This window comes from Rhincodon typus, chromosome 7, assembly GCF_021869965.1.
Source record: "Rhincodon typus isolate 14 chromosome 7, sRhiTyp1.1, whole genome shotgun sequence".
Lineage (NCBI taxonomy): Eukaryota > Metazoa > Chordata > Chondrichthyes > Orectolobiformes > Rhincodontidae > Rhincodon > Rhincodon typus.
In genome coordinates this window covers 85,337,253-85,361,724 of record NC_063338.1, presented here as the reverse complement: position 1 = coordinate 85,361,724, position 24,472 = coordinate 85,337,253, and the positions used below count along the sequence as shown (strand labels likewise).

General features: G+C 40.4%; 1 protein-coding gene across 1 annotated transcript in view; it reads right to left on the bottom strand.

Moving 5' to 3' along the window:
• The window catches only part of LOC109917057 (contactin-associated protein-like 5), a 651,846-nt gene that overhangs the window by 62,775 nt on the left and 564,599 nt on the right, over positions 1-24,472 (bottom strand). Inside the window, exon 22 of the mRNA XM_048599256.1 lies at positions 10,387-10,605. Within this exon, the coding sequence (XP_048455213.1) occupies positions 10,387-10,605 (219 nt within the window). The remainder of the gene's footprint in view (positions 1-10,386; positions 10,606-24,472) is intronic.

Sequence of the window (24,472 nt, the reverse complement as noted above, 5' to 3'; positions counted from 1 at the left end):
TTTCAAAAGGAAAGGGATCATTTGAGTTACAAGAATAGTTGGGTTATGGAATACCAAGACTTAAAAGCTAGTGCAAGTTGATTCCACAAGTGGTTTTTAAAGCAAGTCAAATAGGTTCTTGAGAATGAAAAGTATACAGGATTACAGACAAAATGTGGGAATGTAGGACTAAGTCTAACTGTTCTTTTTAAGAACAAACACAAGCACAATGGGCTGAATGGTCTCCTGCGTTTTGTGTTCTATTTCACTATTCAATCATTAATTACAGCCAAGAGACTCATAATGAGGTCAGGTTGATCACTGAAAAATTTTCTTCTGAAAAGTTTGTTGTTTCTAAGTATAAAGGCACATTATATGTTTTCAATCATTCGATCTTCTAACTTAAGTGGATCCAAAAGACATGCCTTGTTGCTGTCTTATCAGGAAACTGTGAGCAAGTAAGAAAACAAGAATGCAAGGTCCCTCACTTTGTGTGATGCTCTTCCAGTTTTAAAATTTTGGCAAAGCAAATTTCATTAATACTGCCTATTGCTGCTTTTATGTGGAGGTGCCAGTGTTGGATGGGGTGGACAAAGTCAGAAGTCACACGACATCAGGTTATAGTTCAACAGGTTTATTTGAAATCACAGGTTTTTTGAGCACTGCTCCTTCATCAGGTGAAGTGTCACCTCACCTGATAAAGGAGTAGCGCTCTGAAAGCTTGTGATTTCAAATAAACTTTTTGGCCTATTACCTGGTGTCGTGTGACTTTTGACTTTACTGCTGCTTTACATATTTGTAAAATACATCACATTTAAATTAGCACAAATCCATCCTGTGTGATAAACCTGATGGTCCAGGTACAGAATGCCAAAAGCATTAACTCATTCTGCTCTTGATGATAGAAAGTCTAGGTGGACATTTATGAGGAGATAAACCAATTGAATATCTCTGTCTCCATAATATGTCGATATTAGCAACAACCATTCTGAACAGACAGATAACCAAAATCAATCATGATCAACTATGCATAGTGACAAACCTATTCTGCAAGCTCACAGCAAAGAATTCAGAATGCATCTGATTTGATTTTTTGTTGTGTCATGAATGTACTTCAGCAATATTCTTCAGCTACTCATCATAGCAAAAAATATTTTATGATGTTGCTTTGTATTAGTCTTCCTGTGTCATACTTTTAATTCAATTTTCATGCCTCTTCATCCTTAACAGCAGAAGTGTTCTTATTGCTATTGTTTGGATACACAGCTTGATAGCTACAATATTTTAAAGTATTCATATTCTTCAGTTTTAATCTTTTTTTGTTGTCTTAGAAAATAGTCTTGTTAGTAATGAAGAATAAAATAGATGTACTTTAAACATTTCCAATTTATAAAGCTTAATATAGTGATATATTATTAAATAAAAATGATATTCACACGTAAGTCATTTGAAAAGAACCTCAGCGAAATAACTAAAACTGAGAATTTTCAAAGGAGACAAATAAGTCTGTATCATGTATAAATGTAATGAAAAATGGCTTTTTTCTTATATATTTTGAGAAATACCATCACAGTGAAGAGTCCCAGCCCTCACTAGGTTGGTAGTGTTCCTGACTGAATCAGAAGGCAATGGGCTTAGGCTCCCCTTACTATGGAGCAAATATGCAAAACTGATCTATTAATATTGTTCTGAAGAGGTGTTAAATTAGCAGAGACGACACAATCTTCAAATGTGTCAGCAAAAGTTCCACTGCCTGGTCAGATGAAGTAAAAAAAATCATGAGTGCTATTTAAAGAAGACTTCTGAGTCCTCTATGTCTTCTCAATACTCTTCCACAAAGCAATGCAAATTGCACAGGCAAATAGACTGGATATTCATTCATTTGCATCTTGTAAACTGCAAACTGGCCGTCTTCTTTTCTACATGCATCAGAAACAAACCTCACCAAACAACATTCCCAGAAACTACAGATCTGAGTTTATGGAGGGAATCTATGAGATTTCAGAATCTGTCCAATTGATTGTGTAGGTGTAATGTGTTTCTGATACTATATATTCCCATTCCTTGCTTTTCCCCAAAAACAATCTATCTCAACCCTATACACAGTAAATTATATCCTTCACCTATCACACTAACCTGCTGTAAACTCCTGTCATGTTTTACAGTTGGGTTATTATGACAATCCAATAAGGCCACATCTATTGAAATCTGCTTTACTATTTTCAAACTGAATTTGCCATTTCAAACTGTTGGAAATAAAACTCATGTCATGGGGATTAATAGCTTATGCTTCTGGAAAATATTTGTTTGAAAACTTACCAATGTCTGCGTGATGAAAATGTACTGCAGAGGAGTTGCATGCACAATATAATCAATACATTTCTTTCTTTCCATCAGCTTCAGTGAAAAGGAAAATCGGGCAAGTTTTCTGGTGTCTGGTGTCAATACTGAGCTCTGCAGAAGAGTCATGCCAAATTCGAAATTCTCCTTCCTCGGATCTTGCCAGAACTGCTGCGTTTTTCCAGCATTCTGAGTTGCAACTGCTTGTTTTCCATGTGCACCATGTTTAATTTCACCACTTTTACTCCCAATCCTTCTATGGGATGACGAAATTACAAAATTAAGTCCTCAACAATGCAAGTTCAAAGTGAAACATGATGCCCAGAAGGGCATGAAGGACTCATGGACTGGAAGTGCATATTGCAACATCAGGGCAGCACGATGGCTCAGTAATTAGCACTGCTGTCTCACAGCGCCTAGGCTGACTGTGTGGAGTTTACACATTCTCCATGTGTCTGTGTGGGTTGCCCCTGGGCGCTCCGGTTTCCTCCCACTGTCCGCAAAGGTGTGCCGGTTGGGCGAATTGACCATGCTAAATTGCCCTGTAGTGTCCAGGGATGTACAGACTAAGTGGATTAGCCATGGGAAATGTAGGTCACAGGGATAGGGTGGGACGCTTACATGGATAGGGTAGGATGCTCTTCGGAGGTTTGGTGCAGGCTCAATTGGCTGAATGCCCTCATTCCGCACAGTAGGGATTCTATGATTAAAGGACAAAAAATAAGAACTGTGGATGCTGGAAATCAGAAATTGCTGGAAAAACTCAGTAGCACCTGTGTTCTAAAGAAGGATCCCTAGAACGTTATCACTGCTTTCTATCCACAAGTGTTGGTTGAGATTTTCCAGCAATTTCTGAGATTCTATTCATTCACCTCCACTTAACAAGTTGAACCACCATCAACACCATGCTGTCAAATTGCATCAAGATTCCCCATTCAGAATTGTGACAGGGTGACTGCAGTAGCACATAAGCCTGCCAAACAAGTTTCAATTTTTCTTTTTTGTTTACAAGGCCAAGTTATGACAACAGTTCTTGGAGGAACATAGATGAGGTCCCTGGTGATGTTACCTAACCTCAGATTTGATAGGAATTTTTGGAAACCTGGCAGGTAGGCAATGCCTTGGGCATTATCTGTTTGCATAATCAAGCTTTGATTAAATGTATTGAGGAGATGGGGACAGGAGACAAATGCAGAGTCTTGTTTATTATACTTGGGTGTGACATTTTTTGTTGGTAACAAGACACATAGATTATATCTTTCATTGTCTGTTTTGCAAGACCCAAGTTTTGTCTTATACTTTATTTGCAAATGACACAAAGATTGGAGGTATAGTAAGCTGTGTAGACAGGAGCATAAAATTATCGAGAGATATTGATAGACTGTGTGTGGGAGAAACAATGACAAATGAATTTTAATGTCAAGAGTGAAATAATCTATTTTGGGTGAAAAATAAAAGAGATCCAGATTTTATTGACATGAAGAAAAGCAAGGAACAGTGGGATCATCAACATGTAGTTTATAAAACAAAATAATCAAATCAGCTAATGAATGGCATTTTTTTAGCAAGAGGGCTAGAATATGAAAGTGATTTTTTTTTGCAGCAGCAGCAGGCTTACTAAGCATCTGTCAGAAATCAGCAGCAATACTGCGAAAAGAACCACATCTTATAAAGAATGTTTTGGCCTTTGACTGAACACACAAGTGATTAATCAGAATGTTAACTGATTTCTCTTGTGCTTAAAGTCAATGTGACTGCCTGCACTTTGAGATATTGGTCAGGAGTACAGGTTGCAGTGCATGTAAGTGCACATGCACCATCCCTGAGGCTGTTTGCTCCTTAATTCTGAGTAAGGATCTTCACTGCCTTATTTTATAATGCAGAATTCCTTTATTTTCAACTATACATAGGCTGTTCTCAAACTCAGCTCCCTAGTGTAGTGTCTAAGACCTCTCGTTTCATATGCGCATGCTAGACTGGTGTCAGTCATGTGATCAGTTAAATCATCATATTTTCCCACATTAATAGGGTTCCAAAGGTTAGATGAGGTGAACAGATAATATTGGAATCATAAACTCCCTACAGCGTAGAAGCAGGCTATTCCGCCCATTGAGTCCACACTACCCGATCCCTCTAACCTACCATTTCTATCTGCATATCCCTGGATGCTGTGGGCAATTCAGCCTGCACAACCTTGGACTGCGGGAAGAAACCGGAGCACCCAGAGGAAACCCACGCAGACACGGGGAGAATGTGCAAACTCCACACAGTCACCCAAGGCTGGAATTGAACCTGGGTTCCTGGCACTGAGGAAACAATGCTAACCACTGAGCCACCATAAGTAAGATTTGCAATTTTTGAATCTAAAAAGTTAAGGGGACATTTGATTGAGGCTATAGCAGAATTTGAAAGCGATCGTGAGGTTAAGTACAAGGATAAGTACCTGTATAATACATAACCATCATATTACCATTGTAACTAGAGAGCATAGGTTTAAGATGAGAGGGGAAAGATTGAAAAGGGATCTGGGGGACACACAGACGGTAGTCGCATGAGGGCTGAGCTGTCAGAGGAAGTGATAGATGCGAGTAAAATTGCAACATTTAAAAGACATTTGAAGAGGAAGGGTTTAGAGAGATATGGGCCAATCTCAGGCAAATGGGATTAGTTCAGTTAGGAAACCTGGTCAGCACGGACGTGTTGGGCTGAAGGATCTGTTTCCTGTGCTGTGTGACTTTACGATTCCGTCACTGTTATGTTTAACTAAATATCTCTGCCATTTACCCTGCATTTCCTGATCCTGCTTCTAACTATTGATAATGTAAGAATAATGGAACACTTTGTTTTAAACTTGAAAGAATATTTTGGCAAAGACCAAGACAAAGGCTGGAATGGAAATTTAAGATTAGGAACAAACGTTTCAGTAGGGATGGCAGGAAAGATATCCTCCTCATATGAAGAGTCTTAGTCATGTGGAAATTTTAGCTCAAATCATAATCTTAAATTGAAAGCTATGTAAAATTGAAATTGATTTCACACATTCCTGGACAGGTACGTAAAGGGTAAAACTCAAGATTTGGAGGGGGCATTCTGTGAAGTTAAGATACAGATCAGCCATAATGTCACTGAATGACAGAATAGGCTTGAGGGGGCTGTATCGCCTATTTTATTCCTATGTTAAAAGAGTCACCTACGTAAGAAAATGTTTACTTGGTTAAGACCAATAAAATATTGCATTTGTGTCACTGATACCGCACCATTAGTCTCATCAATCTTTGCAATTAAACAAATAAAAATTGGAAAATATTATAGACCAAATGGCCTAATGTTGGGCTGTAGGTATTTATGGACAGAATCTTACAGCGGTCTGAGTAATGTCATCTTTGGCAAGATGTGTAACAGAAGTGTGGCAAGCCCTATCCCGAGATCAAGTGCAACTTACACCATTTTTAATGCTTTTCACAAGTGGTATAATGAGATTCTCACTAGGCAATGATGGATTACCAATTGATAGTGATTAATGGGTTCTTACATGCTTGTTAACAGCCCAACTCACCTCACTAATATTTAGCCTCCCACTTGAACGAGCTCAGCAAGCATATGCAATGTCAGGAAACCCCCAACAGAGAAAAACAGAGTGAGTACCTGACGGATTTGGTTCATCATTTGCTCCCAAGGACCTCCTGTAGAAAACTAGGTACCAAGATGCTCCATGGGCACCAACCACACAAAGTCCACATCCACAAACACTCATATGTGAAATGTGTCAGCCTTTAAGAACCCTCATGACTCATCTCCACTTCACTTACAGGATACTTCCATGCTTCAATGCTGCACCTTAAGATGCACCAGTATTTGTCATTGTAATGATACAGCAAGGACACTGTGTGCTAATGGAAATTCAGCCAGCTCGTGGACTGGACCAGCTGCATCTCCAAGTTCTTTGCTTGTTGTCATATTGCTCACTCGCTCCAAGCATACCTGGGTGCCCACACCATCATTGGCTTGCATTGTCTTGCCTTGCCTTTTTGTGCATTTGGTCCTCAGCCAGTGACACCAGACTCATTTTCCAGAGATGACCTGTCCATCTTCCATCCCACCTACCTGCCCCTCCCTCCTCTCTGACCAATCCGCATCCCAACTCCCTACCTACACTCACCTTTACGAGCTTCATCCCCACCTCCTTGGCCTGTCCGTCTTCTCTCCACCTATCTGCTCCACTATCCACCTTCTATCACCGCCTCCTCCCTCTCTATTTATTTCAGAGCTCCCTTCCTCTTCCCTATTTCTGAAGAAGGGTCCAGACCTGAAACATCAGCTTTCCTGCTCCTCTGACGCTGCCTGGCGTGCTGTGTTAATCCAGCTCCACACCTTGTTATCTCTGACTGTCTTCCAACTGTCTTCCTTTGGCACTTAGCACTGGGACAAAGCTAGGATGCTTGTGATGGCTGTCAGCAGACCTCAGCCAATCCTTCGTTCCAGGGTCCTGGCACAGTAAGTCAAGGGCACACTCTAATACAATTCCAGGACAAGCTGAGGGCAATCAGAGTCAAGGCCCTTGAGTAAAATGGGTGAGGAGCTGAATGTCAGGCAGCACACCGTCTGTCTTGAGTCCTTCTGATCTATTGTGGACTGATTTCTGCTAAGAATGAGAGAGAGGCAGGTATTACTGAAGCTGAAAGTGGATGGCACAGCCTTTATCATCTGTGCAGGTGTGAAGTGTCCTGGGCGAGTGAGTAGGCAGTGCAGAGGTGATACAGGGATAATGATGTAAAAGTTGGGTGTGTTAAGCGAGTGACAGGAGATGTGAGACTTGGTAGGTCTGCACCTAGAAGGCAGTTGTACAACACTATGACATGTGAACTTTTGATGTAAAAGTACCTACTTTGCCTTCAATCATCCTTTCTATATCATGGAGTCAGCGTGGTCAGTTGGCTGTTTTTATGTGTATTCAACAGTGACATTAGGAAGCACAGATTTCGGACTATATGCATAGGTTTAAAATATTGTAGCTTTTTCAAATAACCAACCTTGTAAAAAGACTTCAACTTATCTGACTCACAACAACCTGACTCTTTGTGGTAGATGTTACATAGGCTAATATACAGTAAACCAGAAACTGTGTCGTTCAGCATTTTCAGTTTTCAGGTTTTCAACATCCACAGTATTTTGCTTTTGGCAATCCTTGCAATGATGGAAGGTGACAAAAAATATAATATGCAAATTATTAAATGTGTGGCTTCCATGGGTGAAGAAAGGAGGCAAGTTGGGCATATTGAAATTGCTCCTTTTTTTAAAATTTATTCACATGAATGTCATTACTTTGTGAACTTACTGCCAGAGGGTGGTGAATGTTAATATAATCTGGCCTGTTCCTTCTCACTGACCCAATATATTATTCATACCCATTTACATTAACTATTCCTGCTTTGAAGAAGACAGTGAAGGTTTAGTCTATGGTGTTGTTGACCCATAGTTATGTCATGCACACATTCAAACATTGCATCCTAATGCTTACATATAAAATGGGGATGAAATTCTATGGAGGCTATCCCATCATATCCTATGACTTGAGAGGAAAATTTGCAAAAATTTCACTAAATTGATATGGACATCATTTCTGTCTAAGCTTTGGTTTTGTGGTAATTGTAGTTGCAGTTTCAAGAACACTGCATTGATTAAAGTGCACACTGAAGGCTCATAGTCAAGTGTAGTTTTGAAAGCAGTGCAGGACTGTCAGAAGGGCCACTGTTAGGTGAATATATTAAAACCTAATGTGAATATAAAAAAAATCTTGTGGGATTATTTGAAGAGCAAGGAAATCTCCTGAGATCCTGGCTAATATTTATTCCCTAACAAATATTACTGAAATAAATAACATGGTCATTATTGGTAAAATTATTTTAAACATGCTAATTCTCACTTAAGTGAAAAATTTATGCAGTGATAACTTTGCATGGTCAGCGTCTCAGCTAAAATGCAATTTATTATGGTGGGTTTTTTAGGATACTTTTGGTCAAAATTTGGACGGTAAACTTCTTTGAAGTAGAACAACACATGGAAACTTTCTTTGTATTCCTACATGGGATGTGAGCATCACTGACAAGATCAGCATTTTTTGTTTATCCCTAACATTCCCGAAGGCGATGTTGGTAAGCCTGCTCATCAAGCCATGGTAGTCCATGGTAAAGTTACTCTGACTGTAAAGAAAGGACTTCCAGGATTTTGGTCCAGCAACACTAAAGGAAGAGGTGGCACAGTGGTTAGCACTGATGCCTCACAGAGCTAGGGACTCAAGTTCAAATCCAGCCTTGGGCGACTGCCTGTGTGGTTTTGCACATTCTCCCCGTGTCTGCATGGGTTTCCTGCCATAGTCCAAAGATGTACAGGTTAGGTGGATTGCCAATGCTATTGTGTCCAGGAATGCCTAAATTAGGTGGATTAACCATGGGAAATGCAGGGTTACAGGGATGGGGTATTGGGGATAGCAGATGGAATGCTCTTCAGAGGGCCGGTGTGGACTTGTTGGGCCAAATGGCCTGTTTCCACACTGTAGGGATTCTTAACAAAAAAGGAATGGCTTGAAGGAGAACTTGTAGATGTACAGGTTCCCATGCACTTCCACTGTTAACCTTCCAGGCAGCTGAATCATGGCATTAGGAGATACTGTTGAAGAAGACTTGGCGAGCTGCTCCTGTTCACTCCTGTCACTGTACTTCAGTTGTGGAGGGGATGAATATTTAAGGTAATGGTTGGAGTGCTGATCAAAAAGCTTAGGTGACCTGGCTTTTGTCAAGCTTCATGAGTGTCGTTGGTGTTATTTAGGGAAGTGAAGAATGTTCTATCATAGGCCTAACTATCAGTAATACAATAATATGATGACTAAGGTCCTGGATGAGTCATCTAGAGACCCAAGTTAGTAATTAGGGACAGAAACTTACCAGGCACTGAACAACGTGGGCATTATTGAGAAAGTTGGGAGAATTGTATGAGATTGGTGGTAATGAACTTCCGACATCAAGAACAAAAAGTCTAACCAGGTACTGTATGGTGAGACCTAGTGCATGTGAGAGGCCTCTCAGTGTTAGTAATGCATTAATATCCTCGTTAACACATCATCATGCATCATTGATATGCAGTTTCCCATTCTCTAACACCCACATAGAAACTGGATGTCAAGAGTTCCTGACATGAAAGTCAGAGCTCACTCCTGCAAACTTTCATAGGTAACCAACATATTCAGGCATGCTTCGTGGGCAATGACTGCACATACCCCATGTCCAACACAACATCCAGTTGCCTGTTGGCAAAGCAGAGTGCCAATTTCCCTCTGCCCCACATATCGAGAGTAATTAACAGGAACTGTGCAAGGCATCTGTAGACTGCCCGCGCTTGACCAGGTGCGTAGTTGGGCTTTAAAGGTGGTTGCAGTGGCAGCAATTCTGGAAGTTCCTAGCAGAGTCCAACCCATTATGTCTCATGGAGAGAAACCTCCATGAAACTGACTAAAACTGATACAATTTCTGGTATGAATTAGCCACTGGAATTGAAATTTCAAATGCTGCCAACACTGCAACTGAGTATTTGAAATGTAATTAACATAATAAGTATAGAACAAAAAGCTTGTATCAGTAATGATGACCATGAAACAACTGGCTTGTCTGTAAAAAAAGCAACAGATTCACAGCTGTCCATTTGGGAAGGAAACTTGCTGTTGTCCACATGTGCCTACAGACTCAGAAAAAAGTGGTTGACGCTTAATTGTCCTCTGAAATGGTCTTACAAGTCAATTAATTGAGCATTCCTTTGTCAAATGTATTATTTCTGAGAAAGCAGAAAAGTAACAAATAGGAGAGATGGGATCTTAGCAAAAAGCTTTTGGGATCTTCTGTTATAAAGATGGTCGTTTCTTTATATGTTTCAGTACAATATAAAATGAATGCGTACGCATTTTCATAAATGGTCAGTTAGTACTGGGATAGTCTAGGTATGATTGACATGATGATGATTGATATATCATCGTTCCAAATCATTATCTTCAAATATTGATTGTTCTTATTTTGTTACCTGTTAGAGAGTATGATGTGGTGATTGCTGTTGGTTCACTCCTGAGGGCAGATCCACAACTTGATTCAACAAAACGCCCTTTTATGGAGACTAACGGAGAGCCTGAATTTTGCAATGCAACTTTCAGAGGAGTAATCCCATTGAATTGGACCGATGAGAGGCAGCCAATAAAGCCTTCTGAGTTCGCTCTGTGTATCTCTTTATCTAGATTATCGCTGTCTGCAACATGAATTAAACATCGTGTGAAATTAGTCAGTTACAGGACATGATAAAAGTTGACAACAAGTTAATTATGCTCAAATTAACACTTATAGATCCCCACACATTATGGATCACAATCAACTAAACTATTCATTAAAATACATTTTGTTTATCCATATGATCTCCCACGTATAATGAAGCTAGATGTTGCGAAGTTTTAAATAAATACTATCTTTACAATCAGTATTGTTAACTAACCCTTAAATTATTCATGCACAGCGTCAACCCTTGCATTGATTCACTCCACGTCCGAAGTGCAGAGTGCAGCTAGAAATTGATTGTTAATTAGACTTAAGGAGGAATAGAAAACGTTGAAGTCAATTTTTCACAGGCTGCAGTCCCTTAATTGTAAATTCATCAGAATTTTAATCAAATTTGCTTGCGTGCCATTCCAACTTTCTCAATGACACTCTGAGGCCATTGGCAAGAAAAGCTCATTACCATCATGAGACCATTCATCATCAAGTTTACAATCAGAAGATCAATATTGAAAGCCATACATTCTTGAGGAATCTAACACTGTTCCTTAAATGGTGCTGGACTTTGAGAAATCTTGTTGGAAAAATTAAATAGAAGTCCTGACACCACATTTAACAGTAATTAGACCAGCAGTTCACCCTTCTGTAAGGTAGCTTTCTAACTGTCTGCCTCTAAAAACACGTGAAACATTAACTCTGCTACTCTCTCCAAAGCTGTAGCCTGATATGCTGCATATTTCCAGAATTTTCACTGATAATTTCAAATTTCCAGCAAATGCAACATTTTGCTTTTGGAAGAAAGATTTAGAACAATTATTCAACCGAATAAAAGCTATGGAAGGGTATTTACCATGGGTAGATGACATGAACACTGCCAATCAGCATCTACAAAGGTAAATTGTACTTCATATTAAAAGCACAAGTTTCAGCGGAGAGAAAGCAGGACATTACAGCACTAAAGATTACAGCGAATCCCTCACTATCATCATCCTGGAGTTACCATTGACCAGAAATTCAACTGAATTTGCCACATAAACACAGTGGTCAGAATACTGCAGCAAGCAACTCATCACCTGACTCCCAAAAGCCTACAAGGCATAAGTCACGACTGTGATGAAATACTCCCCATTTGCCTCGATGGGTACAGCTTCATCAACACTCAAGAAGCTTGACATCATCCAGGACAAAGCAGCCTGCTTGATTGGCATCACATCTACAAACATCGACTCCCTCCATCACCAATGCTCAGTGTGCACTATCTACAAGATGCACTGCAGAAATTCACCAAAGATCCTTAAACAGCACCTTCCAAACCCACGACCACTTCCATCTTGAAGAACAAGAGCAGCAGATATATGGGAACCCCATCATCTGCAAGTTGTCTTCCAAGCCACTCATCATCCTTACTTGGAAATATTACATCGTTCCCTCAGTGTCCCTGGGTCAAAATCCGGGATTTCCCTCCTAAAGGACATTGTGGGTTTACCTATAGCACGTGGACTACAATGGTTCAAGAAGGCAGCTCACCAAATTCTCAAGGGCAACTGGAGGCAGGCAATAAATTCTTGCCAGCCAGTGATGGTCATGTCGCATGAGAGAATTAAAAAGAGTTAGCTCATCATTTGTTATCAGGAAAATATTAAAAGCTATTAAAAAAAAAATGTTATATCATGGCATTTGAAAAATGCAAGGTAATCAGGCAGAGGCATGATGTTTTTACAAATGGGTAATCATGCTTAACTGATTTATTGGAGTTCTTTGAGGATGTAACATGTCTTATAGATATAGGGGCAATCCAGTATGTGCAGCATCCCTACACTGTGGAAACAGGCCATTTAGCCCAACAAGTCCACACTGACTCTCCAAAGAGCATCCCACTCAGACTCACCCACCTACTGTATATCCCTGCATTTCCCATAGCAAATCCACCTAACCTAGCATCCCTATGGGCAACTTAACATGGCCAATCAACTAACCCTCAAATCTTTGGACTGTAGGAGGAAACCCACACAGACACAGGGAGGACATACAAATTCCACACAGGCAGTCACCTGAGGCTGGAATTGAACCCAGGTCCCTGGTGAGGTAGCAGCGCTAGCCACTGAGCCACCATGCTGCCCCACTATGCTTAGATTTCCAGAAGGCATTTGTTAAAGTGCCACATCAAAGATCATTACATAAAATAAAAGCTCAAGAATATTGACATGGACAGAAGGTTAGCTGGCTAACAGGAAGCAGATATTAGACATGAATGGTTCTTTTTCAGTTTAGCAAGATTAATGAATAGTTTGCCAATTGGATCAGTACTTGGACATTAACTGTTTGCAATTTATCTAAATTACTTGCATGAGGGTAGTGAATCTGGAGAATTCTTTCCTACAGAGAGCTGTAGAGACTGGGTCACGAAGTGTTTTTAAGGCCGAGAGAGACAAATTTGTAATCAATACAGGAATCAAGGGTTATTGGGAAAGGCAGGAAAGTGAAGTTAATGTTTATTAAATCTAATTGAATGGCAGAGCAAAAAGATAAGCCAAATGGCCTAGTTCCATTGCGATGCCTTGTGGTCTGAAGGAAGGGACTAGAGGCAGAGTTACCAATTTTGCTGGTTGACCCAGATAGGTAAGAAAGTTGTGAAGAGGCCATAAGAAGGCTGACAAAGGCTTTCTAGGTTAAGTGGAGTGGATAAAGATCTGGCAAATGGAGTTTGATGTGGGAAAAGGTTAAATTTTCCATTTTGGCATAGAAAATCGGCTTGGGGCAAAATTGTAGAGCTGTAAAAGAGGGATGTGGGTGATCTAGTTGGTGAATCTCAAAAGACTAGAATGCAGGATACCTTTGAGTAATTATTGTGAGGGGAATTTAACACAAAAGTAGGGATATTATTCAACATTACACAGGGCATTGGTGAAATCATACCTGGTGTACTGTGCATGGTATTGGTCACCTTATTTAAGGAAGGATGTAAATGTGATCAAAACTGGAATGGTTGGATTGTTTTATAAGGAAGGGTTGGACATGTTATGCTTTTATCCACTGGAGTGTTGAAGAATGAGAGGTGACTTGATTAAAACATGAAAGATTCTGAGGGGTGGAAATGGATATAAGTTTCCTCTTACGGGAGAATCTAGAACACAAGGTCAGAGTTTAAAGTAAAGGATCACCCAATTAAATCAGAGACAACAATTTTTGTGGTGTTTTTGCATATCTTTTCCTCAGAAGGCAGTGGAAGGATAGTCCTTGGCTATATTTAAAGTAGAGGTAGATAGATTTTTGTTAAACAAGGGTCAGAGAGATTATCAAAGGTAGGTGGGAATGTGGAGTAATCAGATATACACAAACATATTGAAGGGAGGAAAGACTCAAAGGGCTGAGTGGCCAACTTCTATTCCTATCTTGTACGGGTTTGTCAGTATACATTTATACATTTGTACATAAATTTCAAGGTTTGGTCAATACTAAGGCATAATGTCACAAAATAAAAGATGTAACTGATAAACTTAGAGAATGGGTATGCAATTGGCAAATGAATTTTGATATAGATACATGACAGGTACTGCATTTTGGGATGAAGAATAAGGAGGCAACATGTTATTTAGACATTATAACCAAATATTGGAAAGAACAAATGTTTCTCGTGTACAGATAAAGGAAAATCGCTAAAAATGGTGGGCTGAATTCTTTGATGGCCAAATAGTCATTTCTGCAGTCATTACGGTGTGGAGTTGGAGGAACACAGCAGGTCAGGCAGCATCAGAGGAGCAGGAAAGTTGTTGTTTCGAGTTTACAACCTTCATCAGGACTCTGCATTTCTGCAGCATGGATGGCATTTGTCAGGACCCTGTGGGATCCCCAACATAGCAGACTCTGAGGCAATTACCAGGAAACTGAAGATACCAGTTGGCAATGCCCTTGCACTTAAAAATTGCTGCAATTGTCCATTTAAATCAAAGAACTTAGTGGGTTCTGCTGCAGCTAAGTGAAATGCCTTGGAAAACTTGGACAATTAAAAATTCAGTGTAACTTCTGGGTGACTTTTATGTTGATGTCCCAAGCTTACCATGCGTACCACCAACTACACTTTCCCCAGGCTCCTCACAACATCTGGACCCTGACCTGACAATCCCTTCTATGCTCTCCCCTTGCCCTGCCATCACCCAAAGCACCCAACATGCTTCTCCTCCACTGGATATGGCACCTATAATGCCCTGCACTAAGTATTCTGTCCCTTATCTGGAAGACTTGTGCCTTAGAACTCTAACTACTTAGTCCCCTACCGACTTGGCACTCTGTCCATCCAGCATCCTGCCCATCTGGCACTCTCACTTCATGTACTTTAGATACATATCCCTTCACTACTCTCTAAATGGCGGCCTGTGTTGCTGGAATTTTAAATAACAGAATGCGGTAAATAATCCCATTGAAAAGATGTCATGGCTTGACTTCCTAGACTATCCCCAAACAAAGGGATTTGTTACATTTAATGAATACTCGTTCTGAGGAAGCTAAGATAAAAACCTCCTGCTGGAAATGCAGAGCTCTTTCTTAACAGAGAAAAAAAGTAGAAGCAGAGTGACAATCTGACTGTTATACTGATTCATTTGAAAATAAAGCCCTAGTGTTGCAGGCTAAGAAACCCATAAATAATGCAAATAAGCATGAAGGGTATTTTGCAAGGAAAAAGAATTGAAAAGCCATGTAATTATGTTAAGCCTACGTTAAACTTTGATTCAATCACAATTGTAATACTGTGTGCAGTTATTGTCTCAATCTTGTCTACAAAAGCACTGGAGAAGATATACCAAGGAACCACAAAGCTGATAGCAGAACTGCAAAAAATATCCTGATCAGAAAAGGCTGAACATGCCCTTGCACAGAGAAGCTGGATGGTTGACCACATAGAAGTCTTTATGATCACAAAACGGCTTCATTGTGTAGAACTAGATAAGCATTTCCAATTATGGAAGACTCCAAAGCCAAAGCAGATGAATGGTCTAGGCCCGAAACGTCAGCCTTTTTGTTCCTATGATGCTGCTTGGCCTGCTGTGTTCATCCAGCTCTACACCTTGTTGTCTTGAATAAAGATTGTCATCAATGAGGAACTTAGGACAAACTGTTTTACACATAGATTGGCAGCAAATCTTTCCCATTAACATGAACTGGTCAATAGAATTGGTTCACTTAATGGGAAGCTAGATAAGCTTGTAACAGAGGAAGGAATAGTAAAATATGCTGATCGGAGTAGATGAATAAAGATAGGAGAAGGCTTATACAGAGTTAGCTGAGATCTGCTCAGTTGGATGGTGTGTTTTAATGTTGCAGACCTGATGCAATTGGAAAAGTTGAACATGCATTTAGATGTGGAGGTGCCAGTGTTGGACTGGGGTAGACAAGGTCAGAAATCACACAACACCAGGTTGTAGTCCAACAGGTTTATTTGAAAACACAAGCTTTCAGAGTCTTACTCCTTCTTCAGGTGTTAGTGAGAGAGGTAGTATCAGACACAGAATTTATAAGTAAAAGATCAAAGGATCACACCACTTATGAGGATATACTAAACAAACCCAAGATGCTGTTAAATCTTTAATCAGTTAGAAAGTTTAAATTAATTAATGTGTATATGTAAATAACCAAATTCCTTTGAAGTCACTGTCCTAAGAGAACTAAAGGTTTTATCAGCGTAAGGGAGAGGTACATTTTAGGTCAGACAATGCATGTTCAATGTGAAAACTTGTTTAGAATCTGTTTGTGTTTTGGTTTGGAGTCAGATTGGTTTTATTTCTAAAGTAGAAATTTATAAAACGCCACATTGACTGACTGCCTATAAATTGTGCGCTTTTTGAACAAAATGTATCCACAAATACAAATTCACTCCATAGATTTAAGTGTGTGTGTGTGTGAGAGAGAGAGAGACAGAGTGCGTGTGTGTCTGTGTGTGTGTGTGTGTGTGTGTGTGTGTGTGTGTGTGTGTGTGCTTGAGAGACTGTGTGTGCATTTAGATAACAGAAGTCTTGCTGCATACTAAGTCTTATGTACAGAAAAGTTTGTTGACCACTAAGATGATGCTTGTCAAAACTTAACTCTTCTGCAAGTTGCATTGGTGTTAGGGGAATGCCAGTTAACCTCAGTTGACTGCATGGGTGGTTTACAATGCAGAGTGAAACCAACAGTATTGAATCAATTCCCTCACAGACTGAAGTTACCATCAAAGATCCTGCATTTTCATCCTCTCCCCTCACCTGAGTTGTGATGATCCTCAGGTTAAACCACTATCAATGATCTCGCTCTCTCCCATGAGGGAACAACCCTATTGTCTGGTAAGACTACAGTAACATTACAGACTTTACCTTTGCAGCCATTAACACAGGGCTGAAGAAAAAAATTGCTCAGATAAGTTCATTTGGAGTTCATCTTAATGTAAATTTTGTCTTGAGCCCAATTTGACACCATCCAAACGCCTTGATTTTGAAATAATTAAAATCTTTCTCATATTCTAACAAGGTGGTCTGAAGGTTCTCATCAATGTAAATTTAATATTTGGTTTCCCATATCCAAACACATAGTAAGTCCCAATCAACCACCACTTCTGGACAGACTGATCTATATTGACTCATGGTCTGATACCTCAAGCTCAAAACTTCCATTGTTACATTGAAATTCCTCCATATCCTCACCCTTCCCCATTTCTGTAACCTCAGTCCCACAAGATTGCTGCACTCTTTCATTAATGGCCTCTTATGTATCATGATTTCGTTGACGTAACTCTTGGTGGTCATATTTTTAGTAGGTTCTGAGATTTCATTACATTTCCTCCCTTTATCTACTTCCTTTTTGTCTATGAAGATTTAAAACCTATTTCTTTGTTCAAGTCGGATAAAGCTCCCTGGTTTTGTTATGTTGAAGACACCATTTCTGTGCCCCACAGAAGATGTAACCCACAGTGCCATGGGGTCCACTGTAGGTACAGGAAGGATGTAGGTTCTGAATCCATTTTAGCCAGAATAAGGTATGAGCATCATGCAGTTGAATACTAATCTGGACCACACTACCCACCCAGTTAGTGAAGACAACCAGCAACCCAAGCCACTCTCCCTCAAGGAGTGCTAGATTGCCATGGCATCATACATCTTGTATTGCAGAGCTATGAGTACTGATGATATAGGGTCCCTTTTGTTATCATGTGGTTGACCAAGAATTTCAAACCACTTGTTATTGGTGTGTTTTGGAAAGATGTGCAAGTTAATATTCAACCTGTTACCAATGCGCTTTCCTTGGCCATCAACCCTGGAGTGAGACTTGAACATATAGGTTCAGCTTAAAGGCTTTAAAAACTTAAATAAAAACTACCCACTGCACCACGGGAACACCAAAGCACTATGTACGTCGCTATTGCTTATTATGTGATGAGCATGAGTTTGTCTTCTTCACAACACAGCTTCCATTGAACTGAATAGAGGTTGCATAGTTTTTCCGTTACATCTTTGTTATAGTACTGAAGAAAATGAAGAGGTAATTGTAAGCACCTAGAGGGTAATGAGTGACTGTCACAAGATAACAACACCTTGTGGTGATTAAGTCATGTCAGAGAAAATATGCACAATGCTTGAATGCTTCCAAAACACAAAAAAACTGAAAAACTCTGGAAAACTGAAATGATAACAGAAAATGTTGTTGTACTTTGTGTCACAGTTTATCAACCTTGAAATAGGTTACATTCTTGAAATGCATTTCAAGCTGCAGCATTCTCTAAGATATAAATGGGATTTGTGGGTGGGTGCAATTTTCTGCGGTGAGTTGTTTTGTACAAGGGCAAGGTGTTTGGATGTCATCACAATTGAATTCTTTGATTTGAAGTAAGGTGGTATTACACTTTCATTTCACTGCAGCAATATTGGATTTTGTTTCTAGGTGTATTACAGGACAACATCATACTCTGTACATATTTTAGAATGTAATGTTTGGGCAGTAATGAGAGCTTCTGAATATAAAATAGCTTTATCCATTGCTGAGAAAAAATCTCAAAGAATGATGAAAAAGTTATGCCATTGGAATAAATTGGAATCAGGACTGGATTAATAGTTCTCGTCATCAGCACTGCATCACAAAGAACCCAAATGAACATTCTGAGCTTCTGGTATTTGTTACCTTCTTGTTCTTTGATGTAAACACACAAATCAATCACAAGGATTTATGATAAAAATAAAATAATTTTTTTTATTGAAGGATAAAACTAAGTACAAATAATGTTTATTGGAGCTATGTACGTCTTGGGTGAAAGAAAGAAAAGATGCACTAACACCTTTCTGGACGACCTCATATGCTCTTTGCTAATGGTATCAATGTCTCTTCCATGTGTCCCTCAGCGTTTTCTGAGTGGCAGAACCTCCTCCCCATTCTGATCTTCAAGATAAGGGGAGGGAAAGTAATGTGTGTCTAGGTTAAGGGTTTTGAGGTGACCACAGCAGCTCAGCATCAATTCCCAACCAGTGTACACAGTATGTTCAGACAGCAGGTAATAAAGAAAGCATATGGAATTTTGGCATTTGTTGTTAATGGAAAAGAGTATGAAAGTAGCAAAGTGTTACGATAACTGTGCAAGGCATTTAGAGTATAGTGTACAAGTTTGGTTCCCTTACTTGAAGAGGGATGTAGTTGTATTGAAAGCAGTTCAAAGGAGGTTCACTAGGTTGATTCCAGAGATGAAAGATTTGTCTTACAAAGAGCGTGTCAGCAGTTTAGGCCTATGCTTTCTGGGATTTAGAAGAGGAGAGGAGATCTAATTGAGTTAAATAAGACGCTGAAGGGAATTGACAAAGCAGATATAGAAAGGATATTTCCTACATGGGGCAATCTGGAAAGAGAGGATAAGAGGTAACAGATTTAAAACAGAGATGAGGAGACATTACTTTTCGCAAAGCATTGTGAAGTTACAGAATTCACAACACTAGAGTGCAGTGGATGCTGGGACATTAAGTAAGTTTAAGGAGGAGATAGACAGATTTTTAATTAATGATGGGTTGAAGCATTATAGGGCGGCACAATGGCTCAGTGATTAGCACTGCTGCCTCATAGTGCCAGGAACTCAGGTTCGATTCCATCTTCAGGCAACTGCCTGTGTGGAGTTTGCACATTCACCCCGTGGCTGCATGGGTTTCCGTCGGGTGCTCCGGTTTCCCCCCACAGTCCAAAGATGTGCAGGCTAGGTGGATTGGCCGTGCTAAATTACCTGTAGTGTTCAGGGATGTGTAGATTAGGTGGGTTATAGAAAGGTGGCTCTGGGTGGGATGCTCTGAGGACGGTGTGGATTTGTTGGGCCAAAGGGCCTGTTTCCACACTGTAGGGATTCTATGATTATGGGGAGCAGATAAGAAAGTGGAGTTGAGGCCAAGATGAGGTCAGCTGTGATCATATTAAATGGTGAAGCAGGCTCGAGGGGCTGAGTAGCCTACTCTTACTTCTAGTTCTCACGTCCTTATGTCCTAATGTATATACTCCCAGTAGAGTTCAGGCAGCAACCGCTTATGTTACTCACCACAAGATTCCTACGACCGCTGGGCATCAGAGTGGCACACAAGCCCACGTCAACACTACGACAACAGCTCACCTGAACTAAAGACCCACTCCCCGCCATGGACAGGACCAATGTCATCTATAAGATCACCTGCAGAGACTGCGAGGAACACTACATCGGACAAACAGGAAGGAAACTAACAACAAGAGTACATGAACACCAACTGGCTACAAAAAGACATGACCAATACTCACTCATCTCAATCCACATGGACAAGGAGAACCACCGCTTCGACTGCGACAACACCTAGATCCTGGGACAGGCTAGGCAGAGACAAGCACGAGAATTCCTAGAAGCCTGACACTCCACGAAGCATGCTATTAATAAACATATTGAACTCGACTCCATATACATTCCACTACGAAGGAAAACCAGAAGTGAGGCATTCCATCTCAATGGACCCCAGAGTTTAAAAACCAGGCGGGAAAACACACCGACGCTTCATCGGAGGCTACACTGAGGATGTTACCAAGCATGGTAACAAAACATCTGCAAAACAAGAAACCAGCTCGGCGAGCCAACCAACCTCAACACCCACAACCCGAGCTACAGATCTACTCCAAAACCTTACAGCTTATGTTAATTAAGATGACCATTATTTAATTTTAAAAATCTACAAAAAGATATTCGTACCTCCAAGCATGTAACTATATTTTTTTTATAAGGATACCATGGGTAAGAATTTTTGAACTACAGTATTGAGATTAGCTCAACTTCTGTTCTTAAATACATTCAAAATAAATTATTTTAAATCTGAAGTTTAGTCTTTTGTCGTCCAGCTGGATTGGAAACTGCAGCTTTCATTGTGAATCTGCTAATGGTCGCTAGCTTTAATTCTCTGATTTTAATAGTTTTGACAATAAGAACAGACAGAAACATCAAATCCTCTCAGAGTTTTGAACTCAAGAGTCATCTACAAAGACTCCTTAAAATGCCTACAGCTTAAATAGCAGACAACAGGAGAGATTGACGTAGTCATATCAGCCAAAAGGCACAACACACAGGAACAAGGACATGGAGAATTTGGAACAGAAGTAAACTTAAAAAGAAAAGTAAACTTGTTTTCAATCTACTCAAATTGCCACATTTTGGGATCAACCAATGTCAACTATAAGGGTGTCTAAAAAAAAAACCTTTAAAGATAACAAATTAGCACTGTGGAATGTCCCCATTTTGAGGCGTCACAATCTATGATGTGGATTTGGTTGGATCCAAATTGATTCCTATGAAAATTAATTTCTAATACGGACACACTCCCTCTCAATACAGTGTAATGATGAGTTCAGATACAGCAAAATTGTAAGACCATTCAATAAATCTGCAACCAAATGAACATCACTCAGGATGTGAGCTACTTGCCTTTGGATTCCCAGACTTTGACCTCTTAGCTTTTTTTTGTATGGTTGGTCCAGTTCAGTGTTGGGCTGGTGGTAATCTTTAGGGTGTTAACAGTGGAGCCATACTAACACTGGCTGATTGCATTCATTACTGGAAATGAAGATTAGGGGAAAAGTGCAAAGGTAGAGCTCAATTCTTTTTTTTTCCTTTTATTCATTCATGGGATGAGGGCATTGCTGATCCAGTAATATTTATTGCCCAGAGGGTAGCTAAGTGTCAACCACATTGCTGTGTTTCTGGAGTCACCTGTAGGTCAGCCAGGTAAGGATGGCAGTTTCCTTCCCTAAAGGGCAGTAAATTCATAGTCATCATTTGACTCTTAATTCCAGATATTTTTATTGAATTCAAGTTTTACCTTCTACCATGGTGGGATTTGAATCTAGGTCTCTGGGCATTATTTGGGTCTCTAGATCGACAATTCAGCATTAATACCACTAGGTCTTACCTCCCAGTACATTGGTCATAGAATCCCTATAGTGTGGAAGAAGGCCCTTCGGCCCAACAAGTCCACACCGAACCTCAGAGCATCTCACCCAGACACATCCCCCTATAATCCACCTAATCTACACATCCCTGAACTCTACAGGCAATTTAGCATGGCCAATCCACCTAACCTGCACATCTTTGGACTGTGGGAAGAAACTGGAGCAAAGCCACACAGACACAGGGAGAATGTGCATACTCCACACAGACAGTCACCCAAGGCTGGAATCAAACCCAGGTCCCTGGCACTGTGAGGCAGCAGTGTTAACCACTGAGACACTGTGCTGCCCCAATTGGTGCATGAGAGACAAGGCTTTTCCAAGAACAGTCAACCATTGTTCAGTACATTCAGATTTAGTTACTAAGGAGCAACAGGAGAGACATAAATGAATTATCACAAGTCGTGTAAGTTTGAAATAAAAATTAAAATGCTGCAGTTATATATAGGCTTGATGCAACTGGAACCTTTTCTGGGTTCGTTGATCTCATACTGACATAGCAATCTTAGAAGTGGCTCAAGCATTTGGGGAGAGGTGATTGTGAGAAAATTACTTCCTCCAGAAGTGCACTTATCAGGTGGAAGCAGGGTTAGACTTAGCTGCCTCACCTGTCCCCAGCTGTTTTGCTGCTCAAGTTCAAGCTCTGTTTATGTGCATATTGAAAACTATTCACAAGTTATAAGGAATAAAAGCAAAAGTCGATATTTGGCCCATTCAACTTGTACCACCATTGAATATGATTGTGGCTGATCTTGGGTATGCTTACACAGTCCCATGATCCAATAAGCCAGTGGGAGAGGTGAAAAGTCGAGGGGAACAAGCAACCTAGAAGAAATTTTAAATAAAACAGAAATTGCTAGTAAAGATCAGCAGATCTGGCAGCATCTGTGGAGAGAAATCAGAATTAACATTTTGTGTTGAACGAGGGTCACTTGACACATAACATTAACTATGATTTCTTTCCACAGATGCTACCAGACTTGCTGAGCTTTTCCAGCAACTTCTGCTTGTGCTTCTGATTTACAGCAACTGCAGTTTAATCGCTTTTTACCCAGAAGAAATTGTACTTTGCATAAATGACATCATGAATAGGAACATAATAGACCACCCAGTTTTGCCAGAGAGGGTGGCGGAGGCAGGTCATCTCACACCTTTAAAGGGTTGAGCAATTAAAATGGCAGGGTATATTCATCATCATCATCATCATCATCATCACCATCAACAGTCCCTCGCAGATGGGGATGACACTCTTCTCCTGTCAGGGTGGGTCTGTAGGAGGCTATACAGGCTGATGCGGATACCGCAGCCTCTGCTACACCTGGGGCAGAAGGTCGCTGCAGGAAGGGGTGGGTAGGGCATTCGTGCGGCAGTGTGCTCCTTTTGCTGTTTTTGCCTGGTTTCTACTTTTTCCTGACAGCAAGTCTTGAGGTGCTCGACTCCTTCCCGGATGCTCCTCCTCTACTTTGGATGGTCTTGGGCCAGTGAGTCCTAGGTGCCTGTGGAAATGCTGCACTTCACCACTGAGTCTTGAGGGTATCACTGAAGCGCTTCCTCTGTCACCTTGGGGCTCGCCTGATGTTTCGAAGTTGGGAGCAGAGCACCTGCTTGGGGAAGTCTTGTGTCGGCTATGCAGATATGAGGCTATGGACTAAGCACAGGGAAATGGGATTAGTGTAGTTTGGTGTTTGTTGGTCAGCATAGGCATGGTGGACTGAAGGGCCTGTTTCTAAGCTGTATGACTCTATGAAAAAGTGGAATATTATCCCTTGAGACTGCTTCATTGGTCAGAGCTTATCTTCCAGTTCAAATCCACTATCCCGCCTGCTCCCATAATCTTTGATATTTCAAAACGGCAAAAAAAAATCAATCGATCTTACTCTCGAATATAGCCACTGACACCACATCCACCACCCACTGGGAGTGACAATACCAAACACTCAAGACCTGCAAATCAGACAACTGGATTGTGATGAGGAGAAGTCTCTTCATTTTGACTGAATCACTTGAGGACGTGTTGAGTGGGATCCCACAGAGCATACACGATCTTGACAATGTGGACATTGAACGAAAGTTCCCTTTTATAGGCCAGTCCAGCACTTAGGGCTGCTGTTTTAAAATTAAGGGTTGCATTTTCAGGACAGAGATGAGGAGAAATATTTTCTCTCAAAGAATTGAGCGGCTTTGGAACTCTCTGACTCAGAAAGCAGTAGAGGTGGGACCATTGAATATTCTTAAGACAGAAATGGACAAATTCTTGTTTGACAAAGGAATCGAGGGTTATTAGGATAAAGGAGAATACATCATTTGAAATATAAACAGATCAGTTACAATCTTGTTTAATGGTGAAGCAGGTTCGAGGCATCAAACGGTCAATTTCTGCTCAAAAACAAAGTTGCTGG